At 30.7% G+C, this 22137-nt stretch overlaps 1 protein-coding gene across 1 annotated transcript in view; it reads left to right on the forward strand.

Annotated features, from left to right (window-relative positions):
• The first annotated feature begins 5248 nt into the window (after nt 1–5248).
• LOC129913399 (probable multidrug resistance-associated protein lethal(2)03659) overlaps nt 5249–22137 on the forward strand; it is a 29084-nt gene continuing 12195 nt past the window's right edge. The window contains exon 1 of the mRNA XM_055992029.1: nt 5249–6138. Within this exon, the coding sequence (XP_055848004.1) occupies nt 6059–6138 (80 nt within the window). The 5' untranslated portion in view covers nt 5249–6058. The remainder of the gene's footprint in view (nt 6139–22137) is intronic.

The following is a 22137-nucleotide window of genomic DNA, read 5'->3' on the forward strand; positions in this document are numbered from 1 at the left end:
ATTTTCTCTTGTTACGATATTCGAAAAACAAACGGTCTAACATAAGGGCATGCACACATTTAAACTTAAAAAAATAAATATTTTCTAAGGCGGTGGCTACATGATCGTTTTGTTGTATTAAGGCTTGGCCACACCGAAGGGTACATGCGGTAGCGGTACGGGTACTTGTATGAAAAAAATTCAAAACTGACACATCAACGTTCAGATGTGTAATTTTTTTCATTCAATTACCCGTACCGCTACCGTATGTGACCTTCGGTGTGGCCAAGCCTTTAAGGCTTGGCCACACCGGAGGGTACGCGGTAGCGGTAAGGGTAGCGGCAACGATATTTGTATTAAAAAAATTCCACACCCGAACGTTGATGTGTCAGTTTGGAATTTTTTCCATACAAATACCCGTACCGTTACCTGTACCTCTACCGCGTACCCTCCGGTGTGGCCAAGCCTTTAAAGGCTTGGTCACACTGCGGTATAGCGGTAGCGATATTTGTACTAAAAAAATTCCACACCTGAACGTTGATGTGTCAGTTTGGAATTTTTTTCATACAAGTACCCTCACCGCTACCCGCACCGCTACCGCATACCCTCCAGTGTGGCCAAGCCTTTATGGCTAAAACAGATGTGCGGCACATCTGCACGCATCGCTGCATGCAGCGCTGCACCCAAACTACATGTGCATCACTTTTTAAATTATTGATGTCTATTTCTGTCAAAAAAATTGATAACCTTGATTTTTTTTTTTATATATATATATTTTTTTTTGTAAAGGCTCAAAAAGTGAAAAAGTACAAAAGTGAAAATTTTCAAACGCATTTTTGTATAGCTTTTCGGGCTGGAAAATTAAAACAAATGATGCAGAATTAAAACAAATGATACAGAAAGCTTATTTTTTTGCGTAAAAAACAATTTGTATGCTCTTTTTTTTTACAAAACAATTGCACTAGCCAGAAAAAAAAAATATTTTCACTTTTGTACTTTTTCAAAAAGTGGTGTATGTAGTTAAGGAAAACGATCAAAATGGATTATATGTAAGCGGTTAAAATGGAAGAAATAATTGAATTTATAAAACAAAACAAGATGGTTATGTTTTTCTTTATGAATTCAATTAGTTCTTCCATTTTAAGAAAATCAAAACAAACGTTATTTGAATTTTTGAATTATAGATTGTGTCAACTGCCAATATCAGTAATGCCAAACAGCAAGTATTTTGTATTTTTGTTGAAACTTGGCATGGAATTAAGAAATAGAGACATGATTTTCCTCCCATAAGAGCCCGTGTTATTTTATTTTGCTGCAGGGACAAAACTGCACGTCTGTTTTCACCATTAGAGAATCGTCTTTTTGTAAGAATTATGTAAAATATATACTGAACAATATACATAGATAATGGTAATGGGTCTGGCCCATATTCATAGTCATATTTTAAAAGCTATTCTAACTTAGCCTGGAGTCTTAAGTTATTGCCCAGGTTAGAAGCAGCTCTTTTCCATAGAAAAATGATTAAGAAGTAGGCCTAAATTGTCTATGAATAAGATAAACCTCAGTCTATATCTTAAAAGCAAAAAAATAACAGTTTATGAAAGAACTATGAATATGGTCCAATACATTTTATAAATTTTTCTACTTTATTATCAAAGCATATTGTGATTTTTGACAAGTTTGTCGTGTGTAAAAGACCAATTGGTGACTGAGTATCAAGTCTATTTCTAATTTATTATTGTTATTTTTGACATCTAAGCTGCTTCTAAGAAAGACTGGAGTTTATCCTACTCAAATTAAATTGGATAAACCCCAGTATAAGATAAACGGGGGTCTAAATACGACCTATTGGGCCATATTCATAGATCTTTCATAAGCTGTGAGTTTGTCCCTTCTAAGAAAACCTTGGGTTTATCATCTTCATAGAAAACTTTGACCCCAATTTCCTCTGGAAAAGAGCTGGAAGAGCAATAGATGTGCATGTTCTGAAGTTAATTGCTTAGGAAATAAAAAATATTAAAAAAAATCATGATTTGAGAAAAAAAAATAATGATTTCATGATTTGAGTTCAGAATTCATGAAAACTATGATAAATCATAGTTTTTGGCAACACTGTCTATACATAGTAGATCTAGTGTTTTTTTTGGAAATCAAGACTGTTTTTTAAAATACCTAAGCATTTTAAAAGGCATGAACAAAAATTAAAACAAAAAAAATGCATGTCCTGAGTAAACCCACCTGGTCCTAGAAAGATTGTATCTTTTTGAAAACGGTGTTTAATGTAGACAAGAACCTCATCAAACATTTTTTTTTTAAAGCTGCATGTATTTAAAAAAATATCCTCATAAGTCAACATAGGGTAGAGTTGCCTATTTTCGGCCGTCTCCAGTTTCCGCCCACTTTTCGGAAAACCGTTATAACTAGGGATTTCGTAGGTTTCATTCTAAAATTTTGCTCTTATGCTGTTCTCTTTTATATGTAAGAACAGCATACGAGTGAAAATTTGGAATAAACCCCTTTGAAATCACTACCCAACTAGCACAACAGCTTCTATAAATTGAGATCTTGCAGGTACTACTTTTTATACAGCTTGTATTGCGCTTGCTTCAGAATTTAATTGCTTATAGAAGTTCAAACTTGTTTAACAACTTGTAATAAGTTGTTTAAATACTGTTATAGAAACTTAAACGAAAAAAGCTTTTTTTCGGAAAAGCCTGCTTAATGAATTTATAGAAGCTTTAAGGCTTGGCCACACCGGAGGGTACGCGGTAGCGGTACGGGTAGCGGCAACGATATTTGTATTAAAAAAATTCCACACCCGAACGTTGATGTGTCAGTTTGGAATTTTTTCCATACAAATACCCGTACCGTTACCTGTACCTCTACCGCGTACCCTCCGGTGTGGCCAAGCCTTTACAAAAATTACCAAGTTTAGTATTTGATTTTTGGTTTTGATATTGAATAATCTAGCTCGGACATTTTTTGGTTTTGACATTGAATAATTTAGCTCAGACATTTTTTTTGACATTTCTGCTATTTGAACTGATTAAGTTTTTGATTTCATTAATGAATATACTAGGATGGCCGAGTGGGTTGAGTGGTGGACTGCCACCAAGTAGGTACGAAGTTCGATTCCTGGGTGTGGTAAAAAAAATTATATACTTTTAAAATTATTATCAATAAATATACTTAAAAGTAATGGCATAATATATATAATTTCAGGTCAAAAGATAAAATTCATGATTTAAAATAAAATAAAAACCAGTTAAAAAAGAATTCTTTTTTGTTTTTGTAGTTGTTTTTTTTTTTTAATTTCGATAAGACATGTATTAAAGAGCTATACAAGCTCTTCCGAAGGTATCTGTCAAATCTCAAAGCTTCGGTAGAGCTTCGGTAAAGCTTCGTTTAAACTTCTTATAGAGGGTCAAACTTGTATAACGTTCTCCTTTTTCCATGCCCAACAACCTTACTAAAGTTTAAAAGAAACTGAAATGTAGCTTTTGTAATACCTTAACCGAAGCTGAAATGTTAGTTGGGTAGTTATAACGTTTTTTCCGAAAGGTGGCCGGTAACTGGAGACGGCCGCAAATAGGCAACTCTTCCCTATACCTTTTTGAAATGGGAAAAAACTTTAACCCTCGTGGCGCGCCATTTAGCGTAAATAAAAAAATCTGCAAAAAATGAAAATGAAAACTCAGGGTTTTGGTTTTCGATCAAGTACGACACAAAATTTGTTTCAGTTTCATAAATGAACTGGACAATATAAAACCTGAGAAATATCAATATCTTAGCATATCTTATCTTAGAAAAAAGCAACGTTTTTTTTTTAAAAAAAAACGAAAGATACAAATATAGTTGAAACTCGATTAACCGGGATGGTCGGGACCGAGCCCATTACGGATAATCGAAAATCCCGGATAATAGAACTTTTTTTTCAAGAAAAAATTTATATGTTTTTAAGTTTTTATTAAAAAATTTATTAAAAAAAAAAAGAAAACAATTAAAAAATTATTCCATAAACATATGAACACACATGAACATACATTACAATATCACGATATTAATTACGAGTATTATGAACTTTAGGGAAAATTAAAAAATTGTTGCATGTTTAGGTTTTTTTTTATTACCACCGGGCTTAGCTGGACAAAAAAAGCGCAGTCAGGGCTAAGCAATTTACATGTTAAATGCAGCAACACCTTAGCCCCTTGGGCTTAGTTGTTAAGCCCGATGATATCACTGGGCTTAAAGGTAGAACTATAATTGACTGAAGCGTCCGATTCAACAGAGGGGAACAGCGCTTCCAACCGCACTCGACGGATGAAAACTTATCAAAAATTCAAAGAAAACAACAACAAAAACGTAGGATTTGACGTAAGCTTCCGACTGCTTCCTCCAATTATAATTCTGTGTTAACTTTTTGAGCAGTTTTAAATCTGTGGTACTAAACTATTTTTTTCATAAATTGTTTAGAATTGGTTTACAAACGGGAAAACTGTCGTTTGAAATGACAAAATTTATTTAACTAGTTTTGCTAGCATACATTTTTGTATCTCTTTGTAAAACATACAAGAAAAATACAAGAAAACCCGAAAGCGATAAATATAAAAACTCTAAATTTTCTTTGTGTCTGCTGATTTCGGAACATTCAATAAGCAATGCTGCCAAGATTTCCGGTTAAGCCCCGAGGCGTTTTTTTGTCTAGCTAAGCCCGGTGGCAATAAAAACACACCTATTGTGTGACAGGGGATTTTACCCGTTGCTTTTCTTCGATTGCATTAATGTGAATGCGGTCAACTAGCAGTAAATCCTGATATGTTGTTCCAGAATAGTTCTACTTTAAAAAAAAAAAAAAAAAAAATAAGAAAATAAGACTCTCTACAAAAAAAATTTAAAATATTTTCCTTATTTTTGTGTGCTGATTTTGTATTTTTTAGTTAAATTTTCTTCTTTCCTGTTCTCATATTACGGATAGTAGAGTTTATTACGGATAATAGAGTTTAAATAAATAAATTTTGTTTATTGTCAAGAAAGAATTTCAAATATTTTCATCACGGATAATAGAGCGTCCCGGTTAATCGAATCCCGGATAATCGAGTTTCAACTGTAATTTAAAATATGCACTTCGTTATTATTATTATACCTACAATATTTAAATTACATGTTTCCTTACTTCTGTTTCATACTGTTCAACATTTCTCTTAGCAAAATATAACCAATTGGGTAAATCAAAAGACACTCTTTATTAATTCTTTTAGTTTTCTGCCGACTGTTGGAGTGTTGGGAGTTTGCGGCAGCACATTGATTTTTTTTTAATCTGTCGGTGTTTGTTAGAAAATAAAAACACACTGTGATTGTCTCAAAATTTACGGTATTCTTTGCCGAAGTTATATATCTTTTAAAAATCGATTGGAATCATATAATCCAACGGTTGATTTTAATTAATAAATTATCCCAATCTCATATCTAAAAAGAAAAGGGATCATTTTAATGTTGCAATTGCATTTGTGTATTTTATATATAAAAAAAAATAATACAATTGCGTGACGTCACAATCACAAAGTCTGGCATCGATTTATCTGTAAAAATAAAATAAAACCTAATCTCTACCTCGCTGGCCTCTGCTGTCTTCTCATCATCATCATCATCAACGTGAACATACGTCGTCGTCGTAGTCTTTTTCGTCTACCTACCTACCGCTACCATTTTGTCATTCGTGTTTCCTTTTATGGTGTAAAGGTACATATAAGAGACATACAACGACCAACCAGTCAGTAACCTCATTTAGAATATAAAAAGAAATAAACGAATGTTTTGACGATTTGACTGGCAATAAAAACAAAAATATTTAAAAAATAATCTCAAATGTAATAAAGGTGCAATTTACATTTCTTAGGTGTCAGAGTTTTTGCCTTCTTTTTAAATTTTCGTTTTTTTATTGAGTGAAACTTGCTGCATGCTGCTCTTCAGTGATATACTCTTTTTCTTTGTCAAATAAGTGTTCTTTGTCTAGCTGCAGATTTTTAGCGTAGTAAAAGTGCATACAAATCCCCAAAACAAACTAAAATTATAATTCAACATGAATCGGACGAAAAGAAAAGTTGTGAAACCCCCAAATCCGGTGCTAAAGGCGAATTTACTCTCGAAATGGAGTTTTTGGTGAGTGAGCTGAGAATAAATTCTATTCTATATTTAAATTACAGGTGCAGTTTTGTGTTGTAGTAGTGTGATACTACTATTCTAACGGGACTCATTATCCGATGATATATATGTTCTTTTGTATTGATTTTTTTTCTTTATACCATCATGAGTTAGGTAGGTAGTCAGACCTTAAAGTAGAACATAAGTTCAATGTAATTTTGTTATCAACTTAACCTTGGCCTATCTTGCTCTTTGATTTATTTGTGTGTGGTTATGTTGCCAACGTTATTATGTGATGAGAATGTGTTGATTTTGTTGTTGTTTTATTTTGTCCGATTTCTATGTAATACCGTTTTAACATATATTGGTGATTTAGATAATTATGTTCTGATCTCTGTGGTGAATTCGACTGAGCAAAAAAAAAGTTCTCTTCGAATCATAAAAATGAGAGAACGTGACAATATCGTTTCGAGTCCAATAAACATGAGAATCATAAAATAATTTTCTAGGCGGTAAAAAGCTTTTGTTTTTACCTAGATCTAACACTTTTGTGCATAAATCTTAAATTTGGAGATGTGTTTTTTTTTTTATGACATGGGTAGGTAACTCTCACATCAATCAAAATTTGATTGATGACACAATAACCATTACACAAATATATAATTTATTATTATTATTTGTGAAAGCAAATTTATTTGGCATTTTTTTATGTATCACGTGCGCCCACTCATTAAAGATAACAAATAACAAAATTTGATTATTAAAGTGGAGTTGGGTATGGGTTGGGTGTTTTCTTTCTGTCAATACCTACTGTATTTTGGTATTTGCCATTGTAATTGCACACAGATTTTATACATAGATGAACGGTATCGAATTGGTGGCAAGAATTAAGTGATGCCACTTTGTATATTTTTAATTTGTAAGTAGGTACTTTTTTTTTTTTAAATAAGGAAAAGGATATTTTTTTTTTAAAGAGAAGAAGGTTTTAAGAGAAAACGGATTGGAATCGACATTGAAAGTAGTTTTTAAATGGATAGAATAAAGAATAAAATATTTACAGGAAAAGTTAAAACAATACAATTTAGGATTATATGCATATTATACTAAAAATAACCTGCAACTGCAAAATTTTAACTTACCTCTACTTTATGTCGTTTACAATTTATATTTTGCTACCTACCTACTATTGAAGAGAAAAAGAGAATTCCTTATCATCGATTCTCTTTAACTATAACTTAGGGTTAAAGGTAAGGTAGGTACTTACGCACTCATATTATTATTGTGCTTATCAGTTATTTTAATTCCGGTTTGGCATGGTTTCTTTTGATAAGAATTTCAAAAAGTGATAGATTTTCTTATCAATATTCATCTAATTGTGAAATCACATGCGAAAAAGCGATACCTTCCTACAAAAATAGTTGATTGCTGATAAGAATAACAATATTATTAGGAAGTAGGTGTCGTATACCAATATAATGGAAGATAGAAAATAACTCTGATTAAATACATACATATAATTAAGACCAAAGTATCGATTTTGGTGTGATCGAAAAAATAAAAATAACTAGCTTATCTAAAGGGGTATGGTTTTATACATTACTCGTATTTAACATTTAACAGTAGGTATCCATTATAAAAAGTCCGAACAATATTCTATCTTAATATATACTTAATATAGAATAAAAAAATAATTATTGTACTTAAATGTCCATGCAGGCATGAATAAAATGCATAAATATACCTACATAATTGTTTTTTTAGGAAAATATTAGTCTTTCGTTGTGGAGATAATAACGATAACTTTTCAGCTAAGAATAGATATCGGTTTTTTATAGAGGAATTCAATAAAATTTTTTTTTTTTAATATGAAAGGAGGAAGGTCTTTTTCCCCCTTTTCAGGCAGATGGGACACTTTTTTTTAAATAAAAATAATTTTTTTTGTAAAAATCGGCAGCACTAACAGTCACGAATGATACCTTTTTGCAAAAGCCAGGATTAGTGGAGTTACTGAAGCAAATTATATACTTGGGAACCCGAACCTGGTCGGACTTCAACCTCTCAAGATAAATTTTAGCTGGGTTGGTGATGAATGACCAAAACCCATAATCCCAAAGAGAAAATCCCCAAGACAGACCTGGGTATAGACAAAATCTCCAATCGCGCGCGCGATTTGATTGCTTGATACACAACTTGCGCATCTTCATTTTGGAAAGACCTATTTTTGCTCATATTTTATTGTAAGCTGTGATAACTTGCCTCAAAAGATTATGCTTAGTTCAACCTGCTATATACTTCCAGTATATTAGAATCATTGTTAAGGCACGAATGGTAGGTCAAACAACGAAGGTTCAAGTCACGGTTGTTTACATAATTTATTTTTTCTGTTCCTTTAGGATTTGTGTCGTGTTTAGTTCTTATTTTACTTTGACTTACAGTGTTTTTTTTTTATCATTGTATTACTTTTTTGTTTTTTCTAATTGGAGATTTTTGTAGATTTGGAGAAAATGGGAGAAAAAATTTTTTATTGGAGATTTTGTCCGTTGGATGCCTTTCCCCATGGAGATTTTGTCCTTGGGGTCAAAAAATTACTGGAGATTTTATTCGATTGAGATTTTTTTTTGGAGATAGTTTAGGTTTCCCATTTTAGCTGTGTGATTTTCTAGCTGAATCTTCGTCTGAAATTCTTAAATAAATTTTAGCTCAGCTAAATTTTTGAGAGAATTTTGTATGGAAGCTAAAATTCATCTCGATCTGCGTACTACACTGAGGGAAAAAATAAATTGAAGTTGAAACTTCTTTGTTTCAAAGATGAACTACTTTGATTTATGTGACTTTAAGATCCGAAACCATCGAAAATTAACCTTTTTTCCACGTTAATTTTAAAATGTTCATATTCAACGCAAAATCATTTCGAATAATAGTTTAATCAATGTGGTTTTCATTGATTTTACGTTGTTTTATGGTGGTTTTTCCTTCAATGTAGGCTTATAGGTTAAAAAATTGTTGCTGTTGCCGTACTGTTTTTTACTTGCGATATATATACATACATAGTTACTATAGGGCAAGTTTAGGATTCGTAAAAATAAATCGAACTCGAGATAACAACTTTACATGACATTACTATGATGGAAAATTGATGAAGGCAATTCTGTCTGACTTTCTGTCCGTACCTCGAGCTACAGCCTAAACCCTAAACGACTTGAGCGATTTTTTTGTTAGCTAACAGTTTTTGGTGAATCCCTAGAGGACAAATTGAAATTTTTTTTTTAGGACCAAAACTAACTGTACCGGTAACGGAAATAGAAAAATTAATTTATTTCAAAAACAGCTCTAACATTTTTAAACTTTTCTATTTAGTGTTACACATAAGAGCCTTATTTTGATAAAAAAAAATTGTACCGTTTTTAACGGTACCTGTCATAGAATGTTTTTTTTGATTTAAGAATTTCTCGGAAACGACAGAGAAGATTTGAACCAAAATTTGTATATAGAAAGGTTAAAATAAACGTTATATAAAAATTTTATAAAAAATTTCAAGAAACACATTTTTGGATTTTTTTTTTTTTTAATATTTCAATTTTTTTTTGATAAATCAATTTTTCGAAAACAGGTTGATGAATTTTATTGAAATTTCGTTTTTATATGTTGAATAATATTTTGTTAAAAATGGCACACCAACTTTTTTTTTTATTAAAGTTACTTTTACCTTAAGAGCAAGATCAAGTACGTGCGACCCCAGTCGTATATTTTATTCAAAACAAAAATTGTTTTTCTAAAAATTTGTTTAAGGGCTCTATTATGACGAATCGCTAGAAAATTGTGGTGAATCAAAGTTATAGAGCCTTTAATTTTATCGATTAAGAGTTTTAACATCGATATTATCACATAATTTTCTTTATTTTGACTGAATTGCGTGCTGATTGTCGTAGTTTTCTAATCGGAATACCAAGATATGAATGTTTCCCGAATCGTTCGACTTGCGAGTCATAAACCATAGTTTTTATAAATTTAATCATATATAAAAATTGTCTTGATTATTTAAAAACTTGATTCTTGCAAAATCCTTAAATAATATCTAAATCTATATTCATATTTTTGCTATATGTTACTTTAACTAAATATAAGAACAGCTTTGTGCGACATAGTCTTGACATTTTATTAAATTGAAATTTCGAGTAATTTATTGAAGTAGATTTATCTCAACGTTAAGTAAACACTTTTAAATATCTTCTCACCAACAGACATTTTGAGAGTATTTGGTACGAACGTTCTAAATGTAATCAAACAACGAATTCTTATCTGTTTACTCCAAGCATACATTTAATTTTATTTCTATCTTAACTCGAGAATTAAATTAATTTTTAAATTAAAATTAATTTTCTTTGTTTATGGAATAAATTATTGTCAAATATGTACCTAAATAAATTATTCGAATTCAACAAGGTGCTCTGTTGATTTTATTAAAAATAATCCAAAAATATTGTTTCAAGCGTACTTAAATTCTTATTTTTTTACAAGGCAGAAATATATTTATGAAGATTTAGCACTATTTGATTTCTGTCCTTAAATTACGAAAAGGTTTTTTCATCCAAAAATAATAACGAAATTTGAACTTCTCTTGAGGGCAATTATAAGAACCGCATGAAAAACACTAACGGTTTTGATTCAAATTAACAAGAAATTAATGGCGTTTTCGATTGGCAGTCCGGAAGCGTCCGGAATCATTCTGAAAAAGTTTTATTCACACAAAACTATTAGTTTTGTGCGAATAAAACGCTTTCAGAATGATTCCGGACGCTTCCGGACTGCCAATCGAAAACGCCATAACTAAGAAAACACAAAAAATATTATAAGAGTTTTCTTTTTATGTATTTATTTTCTTGTTACTTTTGAGATTTTCCCTATCAGAACCTTGAACTTTTTAATAACCTTTGAGATATTTTAAAAATTTGGTTATTTTGTAAATATCTGAACATCTGTATAAAACACCTTAAATACATATTACATACACAGCGAGTTTTAAGCCTTAAAAAATAACAATGGTTATATGTTATATGGTGGATAAACAAACATTGTAACCAAGATTAAGATCTTAATTATTTAAACAAGTGACAGTGAGAAGAATTTTCATTATTTTAAACGTCACTTAAAAAAAGGCTTCACATTTTATAATAGTTCTAAGCTTATTCATTGTCGTGACCTGATTGAGTATTTTTTATCTTTTAGCAAATTGCTAACAGTTTGAGTGACATGCTTTCGTGATTATGTAACTAACTCGTAAATCTTGGCGTGACGCATTTGTCAGGAAAACACATATAACTGATAACAGAACCAATGACTGTGATAATCTCAAAACCTAGTTTTGCATTATAATAAAAGAGGATTACATTTTGCAATGGTGTATTTATTAAACAGTGGCGATACATACGCTTTGTTTATTTGGATTATTGTATGTATCTAATCTAATCGTAGTTGTTTAGACAACAACAAATATTTGATTTTTAAACATAACTTTGAGGAAGAGACTTCTTTCAAATTGTGGTTATGTTTGAAGCTTAAACTTTTAGTTTTAGCCAGCATCATCAACCTTAACTGTTTGTTTTGGTTTAGCCCGAGTTATTTCGTAGAAAATCAAAAACCTGAGTTAACTTGAGATTAATGAATGTTCTGCTTTCTAAAACTACTAATCTTCTTAATTCTTTCGCGGCCCACGTCCTTCAATACCTTGAAAATAGATAGATAGATTTGTTGTGTTTTTAGAAAAAAAAAAACTTTATGTCGCAAACTTTTAAACAATTAAGTAAAATGCTATCGCCCTTAGTTACTAAGCTCAGCATTTCACATTTTTTAATCGTTTAAAATTTTGAGGCACTATCTTTAAACTAAGAATCGTCACGATCTAAAAGCCTTTTCATTATGGCTTTGTAAGGTGCGGCCATTACTTTACTGCCAACAAAAACAGAAAGTACTGAGCCAAAAAAGATTTTCTGTCCCGTGTTATCAGTCTTTTGTTATTAGAGATATTGTGGCAATTTTTTTAGTAGTGTATCTGTTTCTTTATCAAGATTGTAACATTTTTATTTATTTATTTGTATAGGTAACATTTTAAAATCTTTAAAAACTATTTTTACAAAACCATGATGAAAAGGCCTTTAGATTAATGCCAGGACTTTGTCAACGTCCTACAAATCATTTTTTAGAAGGACACTACCCTAATTCTCAAAGTATTGATAAAAACGTGGAAAGAAAGCCAAAGGTTAAAAAACCTATTTTGGAAACCTTGCTCCTACAGCTTTATATGTAACGGTAAATGCGTGGTATTAACTTACATGGAAAATTAATGAAAATAGAAAGCTTTATCTGCAGAAAAAACATGTCAAATGATGGCAACAAAGCCGCTGGGATTACGTTAAACCAGATCCATAGGCGGATCCAGGGGGGGGGGCACGGGGGCACGTGCCCCCCCCAGAACTTAAAGTTCATACTTAAAGGAAATCAAACTATAAGAGTTTTAAAAATATATGAATAATACCAGAAAGAACTTGAGTGAAACTCTTGTCTATTTCTGGCTGAAAATGCGAATTTTGTTGATTGTTGCATCCCTTTCCCATGAATGGCTCCACCTCACAAATAAATAAACGGCTATTTGTTGGGTACACACGAATTTTTTTTTTCGATTTAAAAAAAAGTGAATTTTCAAAGTGATTTTGGTGAAAAATTTTGATATGGTCATCGAATGACATTGAATGATATAAAAAAATAATTGTATATGCAACTCTATTTTTTCATACAGAGGGGTCAAAAAATTTGCACTTTTTTCGTTGTTTTTTTTTTAACATTAGTGTTTTTAAAATAGCGGAACACGTCACAAAATTGCATAAACTATATATTATAGAACTGCTGGATATGTAGAACAAACTTGCATTTCAGAAGCTTGCCCAAGTTTGCACCCCGAAAATAAAGACCCCTTGAAAAAAAACTCCTCAAAAGCGACCCTTACTTATAGATTTTTATAAATATTATTTTATTGAGAAAATTTTTCCAGGGATACCTCTAAAAATATGTAAAAAAAATAGTGTTCCAAATTTCAAAAAAATCGGTGCAGTAGTTTTGAAGTTATGAGGAGCACCGGCGTTGAAAACATTAGTTGTGGGGATAACGATTTAAAGTTTTGAACTCTAGACTAAAACGTTCCTAAGGGAAGTATTAAAATACTCATAACTTGGTCAATTTGGCTCCAAGAGACCTACAATTTGAACACAATATTCTTGAGGTATAAAACAATTTAACCCCTTGTAGCCCCATGTGACATTTCTGTAACAAACCGAAAAAGATTGCATAAAAGCTCTACAAACAATTTTTTTTTTTTCTTTTGAAGCTTCTAATATTATAATCTTTAAGTATTGCTTTATCGAAATAGTACTTCAAATTTCTAATAAATAGCACCAATAGTTTTTAATTGACAGTTAATGTTGAAAGTTGGGCTTTTTTTGAAAATAAGCAAATTTGTGTAAAAACTACGAAATTCAGAAAAAAAAAATAGTTTTTGTTAGTAAACCCCACGGGGTTTTATTCTTGGATTTTAGGAAAGTGCCTAAAAATTAATATTAGATAGTTTTTTGCTTGAATTTTTGCATTTATATATAAAAATAAATTATTTAAACTTTTTTTTTACTCCCAAAATATCGAAATAACTAAGTAAATAATGACTTTATTGAATTTTTAAAAAATACGTTTTTTATTAAAGATAAAGGCCAATCGATTGACTTATTAATTTTTAAATTTACGACCTTGGGTTACAAAAGGTTAATTCAAATAAAAAAAAACAAAACTGGGTTTCCCGGCAAAAAAGTATGATTCAGTTTTTTTTGTTATTCTTAGGAACTTTAATATTTATTAGAATGAAGTCTTTAGTATTTGACTAAAAACTACTAGGTTATTAACTAATGGTATAATTATGTCCATAATATTGCAAAATTTTATACAAAATCAATTAAAAAACGTAAACATTTTTTTTCAAAATTTCATCTTTAAAACTTAATTTCTCAAAAACTATTTGGTGAAACAACTTAAGTAAAAAAAATAAATAAAGAATAGATTACTTACTTTAATATAGCACAGGAAAGTAAGTGCATGCTCTGATTTTTATATTTTCTTTCTCCCGGCTAATCCAGGGGTAAGTGGGTAAGCACTGAAGTGGCTTTTACTGTAACAAGAAAATGAAAATTTTTCCTTCCGAATAACTTTTTGGTCATTTGGTACCTATTTGATGTCGGAAATGTGCCTAAATATTTTTGGCCAGGTTTTAGACCACTGTGGGTCGTTAAAATTTTCTGCTTGTTAGTCAGTCGTATGATACTTCACTTTATTTCTAACTGTTATTGCTGTTTTTTTGCCAATCCGTCCCTTGTGCCCCCCCCCAGAAAAAAATCCTGGATCCGCCCCTGATTTCCAATGATTTTTTTCTCCCATTAGTCATTGCACATTCGATATTCTAGACTAAAATAGCAAGTACGCCCCTCCTCAACTAGTAATCGACATCTGCCCCTTTTGCTCATACTTTTAATGAGAAAATCCCTTCTATTACGTAAGTCGTTTGTATACTAAAATGACTTGCTCTGGGAGCTTCAATTTGTCTTAAATAAGAAATTTATCTTGGCAGTCAACTTCGCTCTTCGCCCATGTTTCCTATGACACGATAATTGCTTTACTTAAGCCTTAATTTTGGCGTCCAGAGCGAGTCGTTTTTTGTGTCGTTTTAGTACAAACGATTTACGTAATAGGGGTGAATGTATTCCCCTTTTCCCACTAACAACCCATACATGCCAGTCCAACTATCTACTGGTTGGAGGCTACGAACTAGCTAGTTTAAATAATTTTGTGATTTTAAACCGTGATTTCAATTTTTTTTTTATGAAAATAAAAAAAAAAAATACGCTAACAAATATAGAACATTTACACGTAACAAACCATATTTTAACCTTCGTGTTTTTTTCAAAATCACGTTCCTTAGGAGTTTTCACGTAAGAATGAGAAGGACTAATGAAGCTCTCATATAATATGTACAGTACATATTTGAAAAAGTTGAGGTGATTCTACTTGGGAAACCAGCGATTTACCAAAGCTATCCGTGTTTTACTGGCGAAAATACAGCAAAGATTCGGGTGACTTTTTAAGAGGAATCTCGTGATTTTAAGGAGGCAACCAAATCATTAATTTAACCGAACTTGCCCTACTAGGTTTTAGTGGCCAACCCTTGCTTTAAACGACACGGTCCATAATTTATTTTTTTCCCGGCTACCGAAGATTTTGCCAAAGCAATACGTGATTAGAAGATGATTTTAGCAACAAAAAAAACACAATTGTACAGCAGCGACCCATTCTTTAAGTGTAGAGATATGTAATTTTTCCAAAGTAATTTGGGATGTTTTCGGAGTGATCCGTTTATCGGGGAAACCATTGATTTTACTGACGCGACATTGTGATTTTACCCAAGATTTTCATGATTTTAAGAACAAACCTGTGGTTTAACCGAAGTGACTCCTGATTTTCGGGCAACCCATCATTTTAATACGGAGCTTAAACACATTGAAATAAAATGCACGAAATAAAGCACTTTTATATCTTAGTGTACTTGTAGATTTTTAAAAATGGCTCTTTATAAATAAAAAAAAAATTGATCTTGGGGAAGAGCCGACATTTAGAGTAAAATTTTATAAAATGAAATTTTTTTTGTTATATGACATTTTGAGATTGCTTTGAGTATTACGTCTGCAAAGTTAAATCAAAATTGTTAGAATGTTAGAGACATTTTTAAGTTATTTGCTATAACGTGAAAAAATTGTATGACAGTTACATTTTCTAAGCGAGATATAAATTTAATAATCGTTTTTAGCAAAAAAACAAAACCGACTTCCATGGATCAAAACTGGGTTTTATGGTTTTTAAAATAGTTCCTATAGCTAAAAGTGAACGAAATTGAAATGGGACCACACTGCAGCCACCAGCTTTCCAATACAACAAGAATTATCAAAATTGGTTCACTCAGTCCAAAGTTATGCGGTAACAAACATAAAAAAAAAAAAAAAAAAAAAATACAGGCGAATTGAATACCTCCTTTTTTGAAAGTCGGTAAAAAACAAATGAAGGGTCAAGGGCGGCAAAAACTGAAAAGCCTATATCTTGAAAATTTGTAAATCCGCCTCTGGATCCAGGGTTTTATAGTTTTTCTAATAGTTACTATGGCCATGACTGAACGAAATTTAAAAGGGACCACATTGCAGCCACCAGCTTTCCCATACAAAAAGAATTATCAAAATTGGTTCACTCAGTCCAAAGTAATGAGTAAATGTAATGTAAAAACAAAAAAAAAAAATACAGACTTGAATTGAATACCTCCTCCTTTTTGGAAGTCGGTAAAAAAACGTCATGATTTTTAAAATTACTGTGGGTGAGGCTATCCAAGTGTTACGGGCTGTATGTTTTTCTCTAATTTTTTTTAAACGTGGTCGTAATGAAATTTTTGAGGTTAAAGAAAAACTTTGTTACATTTTAAACGAGCCAGTATAGTTGTTTAATATAATCATCTCAGACAAAGACAACGTTTTACACTTTTGTGTTGTAGATTTAGTATGTAGTAAAATGTACACTCTTATAATGAAAAATAAGTTTAAGTGTTTAATGTTTATTGTTTAAAAACAACTACTATTCAATTTAGAAAATTCCATTTAACAATACAATTTCTACATTAGATGGCAAAAACTCTTTCCAAGATGAATGTATGTATTTTCATAAATCACAAAACTCAGAAGATTGAAGTAGGTTACCATGTTCATGATTGTTGTTGTAATCAATTAAATAATATATGTGATGATGATGAATTAACGATTGTTATTAAATTACTATACGGGTATTCAGTACAATTGTTTGTTTGTGTTTGATATGTGTACATAATGGACTCCAATAGTATTGTCACATTTTTCTTTTTTTTCCCATTAATTGGTTTGTATTTGTTGATGAATTAATATGTATCCGAATCTTAATTGACTGTAATTGGCTTACTATACAATACCTACTATAATAACTCGAAAACAAATTGAGAGGACAACAAAATAAAAAAAACACGATTTGAATTATCGAATTTATACTTAATGTGTTAAAAAACTGTAATTTGATAAAAATTTCATACACATATTACATTTATGTGATGTAAAAACAACTTGTTGGCCTGATATTCTAAATGCTTGGAATCAAACCAAACTGATCCGTCACACAATTACTTGCCTAGTCAAATAACGTAAATGGAACGAATTACAATTAATATTGAAAAAGTATCTGTAGGTAAGCTTATGTAATAATTTGATAAAATTCAAAAGAGAATGAGCGATATTTTTCTGTAAATAAAATACAGCAAATTTTTATATCGAATTTTTAATAATAAAACATTGTAGGACCAGGTTTTCGTCCTTGATGTTTGTGGGTGTGACGACACACTATTGTGTAGTATCAGTTCTCAAATTATCTGTCACAAATCTAGAAATCGCAGCTTTGTTTATTTATATTCTGAGGCGCTTATACTGTCCGAAGACCGTAGTAAACGTTGAACAGATAAACGAACAAAGGTATTAAACAAAAAGAAAATTGATTCACCAACAAAGATGAATGAAAAGATGTTTTGTTGTATTTTCAAATATGAATATAAACAATTTTATTAATAAAATAATTGAGAAATTTAAATTACGTTAAATGAAAATAGTTGGCAACCATAAACTGCGTTGAACTACTTTTTGTAAAATATTTAGGCGCTTTGAAGAAAACGTCGTAAATAATAAAAAATAATTAAACGATTTAAGGTTGGCTTATAATTAAAGCCACTCCCCCTGGTGTGATACTTTTTTGAGAACGTTAGCGCTAGGCAACCTTTGCTCAATGAAATATCAAACAAGAGTGATTTGTTTTGAATCAAGCTCTGCCTTTTATATGATTTTTGAAATAATTTTAAATCAATGAAATATATGATTACAAACATAAATTATTTTAAAGTGATTAAACATGAAGTATTAATTTAGAATATTGAACATTTAAATGAGAATTATATGAATTAACAGTAAATGGATGTCTTATAACATTTAAAAAACTACACTGAGGAAAAAAACGACTTAAAATCAACGAGAACCAAACCTCAATTAATCAACCATAATAAAACATTTAAAAAACTACACTATTATTATAACTATTATGGTTATGCAACCATAATAAAACATTTAAAAAACTCACTGAGGAAAAAAACGACTTAAAATCAACGAAAACCAAACCTCAATTATTCAACTATTTTTCGGAATGATTTTGCGTTGCAGACGATAATTTTGAAATCAAAGTAGAACAACGTTACTTTAAAGTGGCTTGTAGTTTTAAATCAAAGTTTTTTCAAATTTGAAAAAAAAGCATCAATTTAAATAAAAAAAAAAAGAAAAATTGTAGGCAGATCGATCCTACAACTCCTAGGTCACAAGGCGAATGCTTTACCAACGCAACGTGCTATCTCACTTTTGGAAATTAGGGTGATACCATGCAATAAAAGCTTAAGTCCGACAAAATTTTTAAATTTGCTTATGCTGCGGTGTTTCAATTTTAATTTAAATATGTTTTGTGTTAATTTGTTAATTTTTTCAACATTAAATCAACGTTGACCATTTAAGATTTTACGTTGCGTTTTTTTTTCCTCCTATAGGTACTAACAACATTTTAATTAGAGAAACGGTATTGTTTTAATATAATCAATATTTTTAAAAATGCTTTCACACTTGTCAATTCACCTTTTTTTGTTTTTGGCTTTATATTGGGATTAAAAAAAAAAAACTATATTTGGCAAAATCTTTTGTTTGCTCATTAAATATTTGATATATGTAAATACGTGATCAATCCTCAGGCACATCTGTTATATCATCATTGTTTTCTCGGGTTGAACTTATTTCATTTTTTGACTTTGTATTATTTTATGCTTTCTAAGTTCGGTTTGAGGTTTCTCTCTTATCCAGTGGATTGGTATAAAATTGCTAATTAATTAGTAGAGGTACCACATTAGACTGGGCCAAAAAAAAAAATTTTTTTTTTTTTGAAAGTTACTTCGAAAATCTTGTTCAGGATGATGAAAAAAAAATTTGGTGAAAATTTGAGCCGTTAAAAAAAATTTTAAGAGGTCTATCATCGGTGTTTTTTATTTTTATACATGATATGATGTTTTACAACTGAACTGCTAGACAATCAAAGTAAAAAAAATTTCTGTTCATTTTTTCTTATATAAAATTAAATTTCCTACAAAAAAGATCTAATTGAAAATTTTCGTCAGACGAGCCGTATTCGAGTAATTAAGCTTTTTAAATCGAAGTGTTTTTTCAATTTGACTTTTTCACTTTGGAATTTTGTGATGAGCAAATAAGTGAATAGAAAAATAAAACCACGACAGATTCTTATAGGAAATTTAATTCTCTACAAAAAAGGTCTTAGAGTAATTTTCCCTAAATTGAGTTCTAAAGAAGTTATTCACGATTTAAATCGAGAAAAAAATTAAAAAATCAATTTTCAATTTCAAAATTTTCTAATTCACTGAAAATCCAATATTTTCAAATTAGCAAGATGTTTTCTTGTAGGGACTTAAACGTTCTATAAAAAGTTCCCTGGCAGCAAATTAATTGCTTTAACCGTTAAGAAGATATTCGTATCAAAACCAATGCCCACTGATTTCAATAGTTTTCTTATGACAAGTATGCATTGCGATTTGAATACGATTATCTTCTAAACGGTTAAAGCAATTAATTTGCTGCCAAGGAACTTTTTATAGAACGTTTAAGTCCCTATAAGAAAACATCTTGCTAATTTGAAAATATTGGATTTTCAGTGAATTAGAAAATTTTGAAATTGAAAATTGATTTTTTAATTTTTTTCTCGATTTAAATCGTGAATAACTTCTTTAGAACTCAATTTAGGGAAAATTACTCTAAGACCTTTTTTGCTAATGAAAATATTGAATTTTCAGTGAATTAGAAAATTTTGAAATTGAAAATTGATATTTTAATTTTTTTCTCGATTTAAATCGTGAATAACTTCTTTAGAACTCAATTTAGGGAAAATTACTCTAAGACCTTTTTTGTAGAGAATTAAATTTCCCATAAGAATCTGTCGTGGTTTTATTTTTCTATTCACTTATTTGCTCATCACAAAATTCCAAAGTGAAAAAGTCAAATTGAAAAAACACTTCGATTTAAAAAGCTTAATTACTCGAATACGGCTCGTCTGACGAAAATTTTCAATTAGATCTTTTTTGTAGGAAATTTAATTTTATATAAGAAAAAATGAACAGAAATTTTTTTTACTTTGATTGTCTAGCAGTTCAGTTGTAAAACATCATATCATGTATAAAAATAAAAAACACCGATGATAGACCTCTTAAAATTTTTTTTAACGGCTCAAATTTTCACCAAATTTTTTTTTCATCATCCTGAACAAGAAAAAAAAATATTTTGTTTTTTTGGCCCAGTCTAGTACCACATGCTGAAAATAGAATCTTTCAAATATAGAACTAGAGCGGCTCAGTTGCTTTATACAAAAGGAGAGAGAGCCTGAGAACAGAAACTAGGTAGAAATACAGGCCTAATCCTGTTATTTAAAAAAAAACACCTTAAAATCGGTTGAATCGTTTAAGAGAAACTGAGAAAACAAGAAAACGGTGCTATGACAAGATCCTATAATAACGGCTCAAAAACATTTAATTTCAAAAGTTTGGCCTTATTTGCGATTAGTTTGAGATAGAGCTCGAAAAAGATACGGGCCAAAAAAACTGCGGGACCCATTTTTTGATTCTTTATCACCGTAAAATTGTCATATCTGATTGTAATCTTTATTTATTTCTTCTTACTTTTCTCGGCGCTGTTATGATCTCGATGTCGAGGGGATCATCAATATCCCACGTATCTGCTTCACACTAGTGATCCGTCTGTGGGGTTTGCCGGGTTGACCTCAGATATCGGCGGCAAGCCTCCCGGTTTTGTATTCCGGAACAAACTATTCCAACGTCATCTCCATCTTATTGCCCAAATAATGGAACATTTCAAAACTGGAAGACTTGATGAAAATAGTTTCTCAGGCTGGAGCGAACATGTTTAAAAGCCTTATTCTCTCCCGAACTCACAATTTGTGAGAGTCACAAAAAATCTCAAAGTTGGGATTTCCCAAAACTGAAAACAATCTTAATAAAGGATAAATTCTTTTTGTGAATCATTACAGTAGTCGAAAAAAAAAACTGCTTTCCATTTTTAATTTTTTTTTTATTAATTTTTCCAATCCTCGTACAAAAATTGAAACAAAACAAATATTCTGTACTGAACTGCTGCGTATAAATTGCCTTTGTTTTGAGTGCGCCGGCTTCACCAATTTCATCACATTACGCATTTATAGCAAACTGTATTTCCCTCGTATCTTTTGTAGAATAAAAATGTTTATCGATAAAAGATGCTATAACGTCATAGCATGAGTACACCCCATTATTATTTGTGTAATGCACAGCAAATAGCAAAGCAAACACTGCCATCAATGAGTGAATTTTATCAGAAATAAATCAACCCAAAACATAATTTGTATTCCTATTAATAGCTTTAGCTTTGTTTAATATGAAATTAGTTTAACAATGAAAACGCTTACACTTTTCTTTGTGAAATTTGTGGTATCAACCTTGTAAGTTGTAACAAAAAATGTTTTTGTAAAGATAATTGTATGTACCGTTCACACAACAGGAAGCAACTTAAATGGTGATTTAAAATATTTAGACACTTTTTTCTAGTATGTGTAGTAGGCTGGGTCACAAATGTATGGAGAATTTTTTTTGCTGATTTTTTTACGGGCACAGTGATAAAAAGGTGCCAAACTGTAAATAGAACAATAATATAAAGTTTGGTTATAATCAGACTTTATCTTCTGCCTCCGGTTTCCCAGCCAAGTTCTCTATGAACTTTGGTCCTACAC

Source organism: Episyrphus balteatus, chromosome 3, assembly GCF_945859705.1.
Source record: "Episyrphus balteatus chromosome 3, idEpiBalt1.1, whole genome shotgun sequence".
In the NCBI taxonomy this organism is placed as follows: Eukaryota; Metazoa; Arthropoda; class Insecta; order Diptera; family Syrphidae; genus Episyrphus; species Episyrphus balteatus.